Source organism: Monopterus albus, unplaced genomic scaffold (genome assembly GCF_001952655.1).
Source record: "Monopterus albus unplaced genomic scaffold, M_albus_1.0 scaffold334.1, whole genome shotgun sequence".
NCBI lineage: Eukaryota > Metazoa > Chordata > Actinopteri > Synbranchiformes > Synbranchidae > Monopterus > Monopterus albus.
The window spans coordinates 205685-218307 of NW_018128214.1; the positions used below are offsets into that span (position 1 = coordinate 205685).

The window sequence follows — 12623 nt, forward strand, 5'->3', positions numbered from 1 at the left end:
GCTTGTGGTTTAAATAAATCAGCACTAAAATGAAGAAAGACGGACTCCTTCATTATTCAGATCTGTCCAATAAAAGAACTGGGGTATTACAGTATATTTATAGGTATTGCACTGAGGGTTATTGTCCAGTCATACTGTCATTGGTTAAGTGTTCATCAGAGGGATGGCCTGGGGGAAGAAACTGTCCCTGTGCCTGGTTGTCTTGGTGCACAGTGACCTGTAACGCCGTCCAGAGGGGAGGAGTTCAAACAGATTGTGTTCAGGGTATAAGGGGTCTGCAATGATCCTCTCTGCCCTCCTTTTGACCCGTGAGGTGTACAAGTCCTCCATGGAGGGCAGGCTCACACCAATGACCTTTTCTGCAGTCCTGACTGTCCTCTGAAGTCTGTACTTGTCCTGTTTGGTTGCTGAGCCAAACCAGACAGTGATGGAGGTGCAGAGAACAGACTGGATGATTCCTCTGTGGAACTGTATCAGCAGCTCCTGGGGCAGGTTGAACTTCCTGAGCTGGCACAGGAAGTACATCCTCTGCTGTGCCTTCTTGGTGATGGTCCTGATGTTGGACGTCCACTTCAGGTCCTGGGAGATAGTGGAGCCCAGGAACTTGTAGGACTTCGCTGCTGATACAGTACTGCTGTGGATGGCAGGGTTTTTCCTAAAGCCCACTGTCATTTCCACTGTTTTGAGTGTGTTCAGCTCCAGGTTGCAGTGACCACACCACAGGACCAGCAAGGGGTCTACGATGTCCTTCAGGTGGGCCGACACCAGTCTTTCAAAGGACTTCATAACTACAGATGTCACGGCGACAAGTCTGTAGTCGTTCAGTCCACTGATGGAGGTTTTCTTGGGGACTGGAATGATGGTGGAGCGTTTGAAGCAGGAGGGGACTTCACACAGTTCCAGTGACCTGTTGAAGATAAGTGTGAAGATGGGGGCCAGCTGATCAGCACAGGCTTTCAGCCAGGAGGGGGTCACACCATCTGGGCCTAGTGCCCACGCACAAGTACCAACAATATGAGATGGAGCATGTCTAGAATAGAACAAGAAACTATTGAACCCCTAGAAATAACTTTCAAATATTAAGGAAAGCCTAAGAATATATGTGATCTAGCCTGATTAAAAAGTGAGCCAGTTTTGTGGTGCCAGGAAACCTGAGCTGAGCCTTAGCTAGATAAGCCACTGACCTCATCTTATGGTACAGGATCCAGGTGGTGTTCTTCATACAACCTAAACAGATCCGACATCAAATGAGCAATCCTCTAAATCATCTTAATTTATTAAAAACTCTTTAGATGATGAACTTGTGTGCACTTGAATTCTGATTACTTCATATAATCTCTGGATTACAGGTAAATAAAGTAAGAGAATATTCTGCAGACTGGTATCACTGTAACGTCGCCTATTACTCTCAGTTCTACTACAGTTATTGTTAGTTTTTCTTTGTAGCTTTTCCTCAATAACCATGACCGTTTTTAAATGAGGTTTGATTTTCTCCACATTTAGCTTTTTTCTGAGAAACATTACAGCACTTTTCCTACAAATAATTAACACATTTCAGCAACTAATTAAGTACAGTTGTCTATGATTTTAACATTTATTGCTTGTTTATCGCTTTTCTTTAGTTTCATTATGAGTTTACAGTAGTAAATTGGGCATAAACTGTAGGGGTGGGAACCTTTCTGAAGTGACTGTGGCCTAAATACTGTCAGCTCTGCTAAACCGACAACTTGGCCACAGCTATTGAGAAAAATTGTAATAATAGCTTTAGATCCTTTGTTTTTATGGCACATGGGAAGAAGGCACGACTCTGATAACTCACGGGAACAGTTTCAGAGCCAGGTACACTTTTAAAATAGCTCAAACTCTCTTCTTTATTAATTTTTCCACATCAACAACCCAGTATAAAAGACTGCCCCTGGCGAGGAACCTCAGGTCAGTGGTGGTCTGAGCGCAGCTCCTCTTTGTCTGCCCTCAAGACGACACACTAACAGTCCACATCAATAAATTATTTCCTCCTGACTAAAACGGTACCGTCTGATTAAGAACGATTTGGGTGGGGCCAAAGAGATCTGTCAATCACTCAGTACCGTCTATTTTCTTTAAACTTGTAAATTATTATCACTCCAATGTCAGTGAGTCACTTCCTGCTCCGAGACCCCTTAAACCCATGAAGTTACCTTGTTTACATTGAATAAGCCTGAAAACGAACCTGCTCCTGAACAGGTTTGCGATTATGGACACGCTGCCATGACAACAAGTCCTGCCAGACTTTCAAAGAACCAGCAGATCTAGGATAATGTAAAATTGACATAAAATGATCTGGCTAACCTGCTGATCCACATATGAAGGAGCGACGCAAACACATAACACAAGCACAACATATGTCCATATGTCGAGTGGTCACAGCCCTGATCTCGGTATGTTTCTTGTCTGACAGAATCTGACAATGACACAAATTATTTTTTAAAAACGAGTGATTATTGAACATGTTGATGCCCAGTTTTCTGTCAGTCCAGGCTAATAGTGGATTAATCAGTCAGTTCAACTGTAGAGCACTGGTTGGTGTCCAGGGAAATAATGAACTGACATGGGGGTCAGTTGGGCCCGGGGCCTCTCAGGAGGTTATTCTGTTCCCCTGCAGTCAAGTGTGTAAAACTGCTGCAAACTGAGATGGAAACACGTTTCACTCTGCACAAAGATGAACTGTATTGACTCACAAACCATGGTGGTCACCTCACTGACATCTTCACCCTCCTCCTCAGTGTGCTGCTCAAAGGCACTGCAGCAAGGCCAGAATCTGGACAGGCCCAGAGAAGGGGGGGGGGGGGGGGGCGAGAGAGCGGGACCACACTAGTCTCTCTGACCAATGGAATGAATGGACTGTAAATAGGAGCCAATGAGGAGCGAGGAGCGGGTATAAAAGCTCGGAGCCGCTTTAATCCGCAGCAGCAGGTCTTGACGGCTTCAGACGACATCACCGCACACTGCACCACAGGTAGGAACAGCTTTAACCCGGACCAATCAGTACTGCTGATCAACTCATCAATACATCAGGGTCTCAGGTTATCGGGGAGGCTCGCGCTCTGCACAGATCAGACAAATCAGATGGAGACTGTGTGAGACTGTGGGCTAAAGGAACAAAGGAGCAGGCTGCAGGCAAACAGGAGGGTGATTGACTCCTTACTGGATGTTTACTAGTGGCCTACTGGTGGTTTACTGGTTGTTTGTGCGCTGTGCAGCTGCAGGGAGCCCGTCTTTGGTCCGTCTGTCTCTCTGTCCGTCTGACCTTGCAGTCCCTCCTGTCTGTAGGTGTTGCGCAGTCACAAACAAAACCCATCTTTAATCTGAGGAACACATTGACTTCAGGTAAACAAAATCCATCTGTGGAAACCATTTGATGGCTTAAATGTGCAGGCTTGAACAAAGGGCCCAGGCAGTAAATCCACCTTCAACCCAGTCAGGCGTAAAAACCCCTTAATCTGCATTAAGCGGACGGATACTGCGGCTGTTTTAATCTGTGCTGCGTCAAAGGAAACGTGTCTAAATGTTATATTTCCACATATATGTTGATGTGTTATTCAGGCGTTTGTGTCTGTGCAGAAAGTCTCATTGTCTTATTTAACAGAATTACATGTGCAAACAAAAAACAAATGACGCACGCTCTGTTTTAAATAGCCTGTGTGAATATATGCAATCAGCTGATTGTGTTCCGTTATTCAGCTGCTGCACTCAGTCCTGCTGATTTAGAACGAGCCTGTTAATAGCCCCCCCCCCCATTAAGGCAGAAAGCCGGTTCATGGCCGGTTCATCTTCGATCGAACACAATCCGGTTCTGTCCCTAGCTGAAGGTGACCGGGACGTCGTGGTTCCGCAGCCGCGCGCCGAAGGGTTAACCCCGCACCGCTGCTGCGTCACTCCGTCGGTCCCGCAAGTCCTAATCAGCCTCTGAGTCCCGGGTCAGACTGATCCCTCAAGGGTTTCCTCGCCCGAGCAGAGCCGGTCTGTAGCTGGTGCCGAGGTTTGATGACTCGGACAATCAATAATGTTGTCAGTCAAACGTCTACTAATGCTGTTATTGATAATCACTTAATATAATTATCATATTTTATATGATGCTTAACGACGTCTGTCTCCTGAGGTGATCCTGGACCAGGTCCCGGATCTGATACAGTTTCACAACCTCAGGTTAACAGTATTGTCATTTCATTTAACAATATATGTGAATAATGTAATAAACGTAGCCCCGTTGATCTCTGAGCTCATTGGAGTCATTCTGTTTCCCTACTAAGCTGAAGGTCGACAAGATGCTGATTATGTAACTACATGTACTCCAGTATAGCTCCTGGGTACTTGTACTTTACCAGAGTATCCTTTTTACTTGTATTTCACTATATGTGAAGGAGGAAAATATAGTAGTTTTTACTACAGTGCAATATCTGACACTGTTTACTACTTAATCTGTAGATTAAAACTAACTGTACAAGTATTTTGCAAATACAACCAAACCACCCTATAGTAAAAGTACCTTCATCTAGACCTGCAACTTTAGAATACACACTAAGGCACCTGGAATATTACAATACCGATGTGAAAGCAGCAAACTGTAAATACAGGACTTCTTCCAGTAAAGTCACTTGTTTTCACTGAAAACTAGATTTAGAGCAGTCTGTTTGTTTACGCTAGTTTTATTAAGTAAACATTATTTGTGCAAGGAGGATTGTTTTTGGACTTGGAAAATGTTATATTTGAATGTAAATTATTAATTAAGTGTCTCACTTGAGCAGATTTAAAGCACGAGGCAGGATGTGCGATAGAATTTTGAGGCTGTTTGAACATAAAATGCTTTTGTTCCTTTAATAGTTACGGTGGAGATCAGTGTTGTTGTAGTACTCGAGTCCAGGACTCAAGTCCAAGTTCAGTCCTGATTTTTTTAGCACTGGTGACTTGGACTGTGTCAGTTGTGTTTAATGTAGAGGTCGATGACTTGGGTAACGGGGACTCGACTCAGACTCTTCTTTTATGTTTGAGTTTATTTTTCTCCTTTGTCTGACGATGAAGAAACGGTTTGTGCAGCCAGAACGGAGGGGGCAGTGAAGAGGAGTGACACCTGAAGTCAGATGTTCATTTATAAGACATATTTAACGGTGTCTGGATTATTTTTCTAATAAAAGACCATCACGTCATGTTATTCTGCCCTGGAGCCTGTCAAAACATTGACACAGTCAGGAATTTGGTCGAGAATCAAATAATCTTTGTGCATTTAAAACCTAGCGTTGACTCCCTCAGTCTGTCAAACTCTGCTTTAAACCAAAGCAACCACGAAAGCCTGAAAGAGCTACTGGTCTCACTCTGTGGTACAGGCCCCAGCTTTGTCTGATGCCAAAACACCTGGTTTATGTTTTATCTGTGAATCTGAAGCTCACCACTAAACATCGATGTATCCTTTCCATGTGTTCACAGGTCAGCAGCCCGACATCGTCATGCCTTTCGGAAACACCCACAACAAGATGAAGCTGAACTACTCAGCCGAGGAGGAGTACCCTGACCTCAGCAAGCACAACAACCACATGGCCAAGGTGCTCACGGCTGAGATGTATGCCAGCCTGAGAGACAAGGAGACGTCCAGTGGATTCACCCTGGATGATGTCATCCAGACTGGTGTCGACAACCCAGGTAAAAACCCCGAGACCAGGTAACCCCTCCTAAAGTGAACACCCCTGAGGAGGCTACGCTGCTCTAAACCAGTTTCTGACTCCCAGTCCTGGTGGCTCCATCACCAAGACTAGGTACCCCCCTCCCCAGACTGGGTACCTCTTCACCAGGCTGAGTATCCCCACACCTCTAGACGGGTTACTACTTCTCATCCAGTGTAATTTGACCCTCAGACCAGGAAACCCCTTTCTCAGATCTGGTAACACTTCTCACTGCAAAGAGGTACCCACTCTCCAACCAAGTAACTATTTCTTCAGACAATCAGATTGGGTATCCTCCCCCCGACACCATCTACCAGACCATGTATCCACTTTCAGACTAAAGAACCCCCCCAGACCAGGTAACCTGTCTCTGAAGACCAGGTATGTCTTATCCCAACCAGGTGATCCCATCACCCAGACCGAGTGCCTCATTCCCCAAAGACACTCATGTTGTCCCCTTCACACAGACATTCCATTCTGGACTTCAGCTGCTGATGGATAATCAACACTTTAATCGGATCGACTCCTTAGATCCGGTTAACTTCCTCTTGTTAATTCTCTTGCAGGACGGGAGGGGGAATGTTTAATTTAGTTGGCAGCGATTTGTGCAAAACATTTTAACATAGTGCAACAAGTTCGAAGACTTTGGCAACCCATCACAGCAGGAACTGACCAGCCAGTTTGTGTCACTGCAGGTCATCCGTTCATCATGACGGTCGGCTGCGTTGCCGGAGATGAAGAGACGTACGAGGTGTTCAAAGACCTGATGGACCCAGTGATCGAAGACCGCCACGGAGGATACAAACCATCAGACCAACATAAGACAGACCTGAACCCTGAGAACCTTCAGGTAAACATCAACAATCTGTAAACTGAATCAGTGCTGACCGGTGGGACGGTGCTCAACTCTGAAGTGTCTCCTCAGTTAGACTTCTACTGTGATTTCCACTGATCTCTTTGTCGTCTTGGTGTTTCAGGGCGGAGATGATCTAGATCCAAACTACGTTCTGAGCTCTCGGGTTAGGACAGGACGAAGCATCCGTGGCTTCTCTCTGCCGCCACACTGCAGCCGCGGAGAACGTCGTGCCATCGAAAACCTCGCCATCGAAAGTACGTCATCACGTTTGTCCTGCCGCCATCCGTACACAGCTGCATTACAGTGTGTCAGCTTTTTGACTTCAACCCACTTTGCATTCCTCCACCCATCGATTAATGGCTGGAGCCAATCCCAGTGAGACTGGGAGCGGGGTACACCTGGACACGTCACTGTTTCTTACCCTTAACTTTCAAAGTTCAGATGTTTCCTGTGGTCAAACAGGTTCAGACCAGAATCTGACTCGCTTTGTTATGATATAGAAATGTACTTTCTGAGAAATCAGCTGGTCACATTAGCAGCTACAACAAACAGTGACAACCGAATCCTACAGTATTTACACCGCGGTTGGGTCATCTAGTCTTTAACCCTTAACCAAAGGTCCACTCAGACTTTTTATTGTAAAATCCAATTAAAATGAAGGAAAAGTTTAAACATTGATGGCATTTTATTTTATAGGTCTGCATTTACCTTATTTCCAAAACGTTTTCTGGAAGAAAGACTAATTTGGTATTTATCACAAGGAAAAGAAAGGGTTCTTTTAATATGCCTACTATTACTCTTTATGCCTCAGTGAACGCAGCATCAAACTGTTATCTAACTGCAAGCTGTGTCTCCTGCTGCCACTTGTACTGAGGGTGAGAGCTCGTCGATCTAAAACCACCTCCCTCATATTCAAATGAAGTGGGGTGAACTGGACCTGCTGGGAGCAGCACACTGCTGCCCACTACTGTCTGCCCCCAACACTAGACAACTTTGATTTTTAATGGAAAGCATAAAAGTACATATAAATAAGATGAACAATGAAGATTGGATTAAAAAAAAAAAACAAACTCTGCCCAAAGATCTCCTGTTGTGACAGTCTTCAGTTCAGGCTGCTCAGTTGTCAGGAAAATAGAACTAAGGCACAATTTACAGAAGCAGAAAATGAGCAATTTGAGGAAAACGAACACTTGTAACTTCCTGGGAATAAACTCTAGTTTAGTTTAATACAGACTACAGAGACACAGTTATTAGCTTCTTTAAATAGGAGTAAAAGTTCATTTACACACTTTAGCTGATCTGCTGTGAGTGACGAAAAGATGAAGTTACATAGATAAAGAAATGGAGAACATTAATTAAAGTGACTATTAAATGATAAACTCAATTTTCCCTGTAACTATCACATTACAGAGGTTCTCTCAGGAGCCTTATGATTTTACAGTTGCATATCAAATTCATGGAGGAAGTAAGATGGAAACTTCAAGATGCAGTAAAAACCCTGCCTTTTCTTTGAGAATACTTGTGTGCATTTAAAGGGATCATCTTCAGCAGGTGCATTAAAATCCAAATTTTAAAATCAAACTTTCTTTCCACCTTAAAACCCTTAGTTGAAACCGTAAATTAAAGATCTTATCACTGTCACAATCTGAGTTTAGCCCCGACTTCAGACTCTCAGGCATCAAACATACCCTGCCTTCCTCTTACCGAACAGTCCTGAAGTTGGGCTAATGGCCTCCTATGTGTTGACCTTTGATCTCTGGTGCTGCAGGTCTGGACGCCTTGGATGGGGACTTGAAGGGGAGGTACTATGCTCTGAAGAACATGACAGAGGAGGAGCAGCAGCAGCTGATCGATGACCACTTCCTGTTTGACAAGCCTGTCTCCCCACTGCTGCTGGCATCCGGCATGGCCCGTGACTGGCCTGATGGCCGCGGCATCTGGTCAGTGAACACACCACTACCTCTGAGCTCGGAAATTGGCATTCAAACATGTTTTTATGAAATCGGCTGTTTCTCAGCTCCGATGACAAAACCCACACTGAAATCGATTGTCAGACAAAGAGGGAAAACATTTAAAAGACAAATGAAAATGTGTAACCATCATATTTAAGAAGTATAGAAACCAATTTTAAGAAAAAAGGGAAAACTGATGAAATGTAAGGCACAAAAAAGTCTAAAGAAAAATGCTAATGAAAAGACGGCACTGAGAACGGTATATGAACTTGGACTAAACAGTGAGTCAACATCAAAATAAGGAAGGACAACCTGACGAGATACAGACAGAATTATGACAGAGTTGGAAGAAATGACAACAAAGGTGAAATGACGAAGTATGGATGCGGAGTAAGGAGAGGCTGAGTCAGAATCAAGAGATGAACAGTGAAATACTGAGCTGGAATAAATCCTGAGTCACAGTGGGGATAATTTACTGTGATACAGTCTGTATCTCACTGCTTATTCCCTGTTGGAGTGTTTGCTCCAGACCCAATGAACCTGCTCTAGCACATCTGGAGGGTTGAACAGTTGCTAACTGACTTCCTGTTGTGGTTAGTGTCCCATGATTACCCTGTCACTCTGTGCTTGACCTGCAGGCACAATGACAACAAGACCTTCCTGGTGTGGGTGAATGAGGAGGATCACCTGCGTGTCATCAGCATGCAGAAAGGAGGCAACATGAGGGAGGTGTTCACCCGCTTCTGCACTGGACTCACCAAGGTGAACACCCATACTCTCACTTCCTGTTCAGAGTCCTGCAGAACATCAGACCTGTACACCTGTCCAAACCATCTCACCTGTCTGCCACTGTCACTCTCGCTCTCTGGCAGATCGAGGCCTTGTTCAAAGAGCGAGACCATGAGTTCATGTGGAATGAACACCTGGGCTACATCCTCACCTGTCCATCTAACCTGGGGACGGGTCTGAGAGCCGGAGTCCACGTCAAACTGCCACATCTCAGCAAGCATGAGAAGTTTGGAGAGATCCTGAAGAGGCTGAGGCTGCAGAAGAGAGGCACAGGTAGACACAGAGTCCTAGAGGAAAACAGTGCAAATAAACAGCTGTCAAATGTAAGACGCACATCATTTATAAATCACCATGCTTATTTTTCAAGGTGTCTGTTTTTGAGATTTATTTTGCATTAAATGTCAAAAGTCAGCACCTTTACAAAAACAGCATTAGATCCCAAGACATGGGAGTAGGTCAGGTGAGGGTGACAGGTGGGGCCAGGGTTAAGGGTTTGGATCAAGTCAAGCATCATAAGGCATGACTGGTTAGGGTCCTGTCAGGTCTCTTTTGGTCTTCAGACTTCAGCTGAGGACCAGTTTGGCCAGCCCAGTAGTCCCACGTTAGGACAGAGGTTAGGAGGTTCCCTCTGTGGTGCTGGATCATAAGTGGACAGCAACACCTGTCTAACAGCCCGGAGCCTTCCTGTGACGCTTTTCACACCACTTCCTGTCCGTCCCTCCCAGGTGGTGTAGACACAGCAGCAGTGGGCGGAGTCTTTGACATCTCCAACGCGGACCGCCTGGGTTTCTCAGAGGTGGACCTAGTCCAGATGGTAGTGGATGGGGTCAACCTGCTGGTGGACATGGAGAAGCGCCTGGAGGTTGGCGACAGCATTGACGACCTGATGCCCGAGCAGAAGTGAACTGTCACTAAACCACCCCCCCACCCCCACCCTCCACTGTAAGCAGTAAGAAATTGTCCTGCAGCTGCAAGATACTTAGAGCCATTCAGTTAGACCTCAGTCGTCCAACATGTGAAGGGGTTTCTATTTCCTGTCTCCACGTGTTGGACTCATCTAACACCTCAAATATCCAATAAAGTCTCTGTGGTCCCAGGCTCACCTGTCATCATTCAGTGCACACACTTCACATGAAGACCACAGTCAGACACAGCAGCGACTGGGGACATGCACAGCGAACAGAGGTCTCAGGGTTTCTGGTGTCAGAAAGCCGGCTCACCTTTAACCAGGCAGATCACCGTAGTAACATGGTAATAGATGCTGTAGGGCACATTAGCAGTCTCATGACCAATCAGATCACTGCAACAGAGTCTTGGCTTCTACAGGAGCCTGACAGGGGCAAAAAGTTCTCAGTACAGTGACAAATTATAGATATAGCAACGGATATTTGCTCTTCAGACTTTCCAGCTGTCTCTGGTTTAAAACACACAGAGGGAGGCTTTAATTGAATTGGGCATCTCTGGTTCCTGACGGGATTCCATCACCGCAGCTCAACACAAGGAGACTCTGTGATGGGGTGTCGATTAGAAAAATAATCCACGTACCTGTGAATGTTTCTTATGATTATAAACGAACACACAGAGCTCCTTACCCCCCTCCCCTACACTGACATTACAACAACTGCTCCCTCTGTACTAAAGACACCTCCACAGCCTCTCCTGTTTTAGCCATGTGATCATGTTCTTTGTTTCACCTTGTTGAATCACCGTCCTGTTGCTGTAACTAAATTTACCTACAAGCATCACTGTGTCATCTCAAATAAATCACTTCATTCATGGCCCTGATGAACACAACCACAGATATATTAATAAAGCCACAGTTAACAGAACCAGTCAATCAGTGTCTTGATACTGACTAGTACCCAGTATCACCAGTGCCAGAACCAGTGAAGCAAGTAAACCCAAGAGAGACGGACTAATCTGGACTCACTTCAAGACACAGAGATAATCCATCCTGAAACTAAAAGACACTGGGAAAACAAAACGCTTCAAGGTACTGTGTCTTGCAGGTGCAACATGAACTTTAGGGACAGAGACCTGGGACCACACCTGGTGGTGATGTAGAGTCGGTGCTCAGTACTGAAACATGCTGTGAAGTGTGAGGCTGCAGTGAACGCAACACATGCAGCAGCCACACGGAGGCGTTCATGTACCGTACTGAGTAACTTCAGTCATTTTATTCTAGTTCTCCTTTTAAAATGGTGAGAGCTGTGCCAGTTGTGTTTAATGTAGAGGCTGTTCACTTGACTCGGACCCGAGGTTTAGTGACTGTACCACAACACTGGTTGTGATAGTACAGGTTACATCTGTACAAACTACCTCCAGGCAGCCCTGAGCTGCTGTTGGACAAACGATTCATTCCTGGCAGAACAGATGAACTATAAACACTAACATAATATGAAGGTTGTGGAGGACACATTTAATAAAGACACTATTTCCACAGCTTTTAATGGATAAACATTTGTTTATATATTCACCTGTTCACCAAACCTGAACTGCAAAGCGAATCATCTGGCTCCACTAAGCCTCATGCTGGCCATCCCGGTCCCATGGAGCCGGTTATCAGCTGGCTCTGTTCGGTCTGGTTTCCCTGTCGGTTGATGAAAGTGTTCATGTGAAAGAGGCGTCTGTGGTCACATAACCAGACGCCATAGAAACTCCACTGAAAACCACAGGTAAACATGGTTCAACTGCCTCATGTAATCTTTCTTTCCAGGAAAGTGAGGTGAACACTGAGGTCACCTACCTACCACATTTATTGGTTTTCCTAGTAAAATCAAACATAACAAGCAGGGTTTTAATAAGTGCAGCAGCAAACACCTTTTCCATTAGCACCAAACTGCATCAGCCTTTCCTGGAATCATCCTGACAATTAACAGCTTAATAATAGCTCATGTTCTGGAAATCTGGAAGAAAGATTCAAGGATCAGCTGGAAAATACAGGACCCATAAAATAAAGGGCATTTCACTGTAACAGGAAATCTTATTGTGAAGGGGTCACAGCTCCTGTAGACCGGGTGACAACTTGGATGTTTAAAGACCAAAAACCTGCTCTGGGAATTATCTGTCAATCAACACTACACAGGCAGCATTTTATTGTGAAAATAATATTCTTCCTGAATGCAGATGTTTTGGTTCAACACAAACACTTTACAAAGATCAAAGTTTTTATTTCATTTTTAGTGAGACATTGTGTTCATGATTAAATCATCACATCCAACCAAAATCAAATGACTTTATTCATCAATAAAATATGTCCGAAGTTCATTTGAGTCACACCGTCACCGTCTTTAGAAACACATCGGCGCCAGGTCAGAGCAGCTGTCAAGAGGC

The 12623-nt window shown here is 44.9% G+C and overlaps 1 protein-coding gene across 1 annotated transcript; it reads left to right on the forward strand.

Moving 5' to 3' along the window:
* Positions 1-2894: 2894 nt before the first annotated feature.
* LOC109974438 (creatine kinase B-type) lies at positions 2895-10388 on the forward strand. Its single transcript, XM_020624636.1, has 8 exons — positions 2895-2995; positions 5461-5673; positions 6389-6543; positions 6671-6803; positions 8318-8489; positions 9140-9263; positions 9374-9563; positions 10016-10388. Exons 2-8 carry the CDS (start codon positions 5481-5483, stop codon positions 10192-10194), a joined length of 1146 nt encoding a protein of 381 aa, XP_020480292.1. The 5' UTR covers positions 2895-2995; positions 5461-5480; the 3' UTR covers positions 10195-10388.
* The last annotated feature ends 2235 nt before the right edge of the window (positions 10389-12623 follow it).

Coding starts and splice junctions, on each gene's coding strand:
- LOC109974438 (XM_020624636.1), top strand. CDS start 5,481: ATGCCTTTCGGAAACACCCACAACAAGATGAAGCTGAACTACTCAGCC. Junction 6,544..6,670: donor TGAACCCTGAGAACCTTCAG/GTAAACATCAAC, acceptor TTGGTGTTTCAG/GGCGGAGATGATCTAGATCC. Junction 9,564..10,015: donor GCTGCAGAAGAGAGGCACAG/GTAGACACAGAG, acceptor CGTCCCTCCCAG/GTGGTGTAGACACAGCAGCA.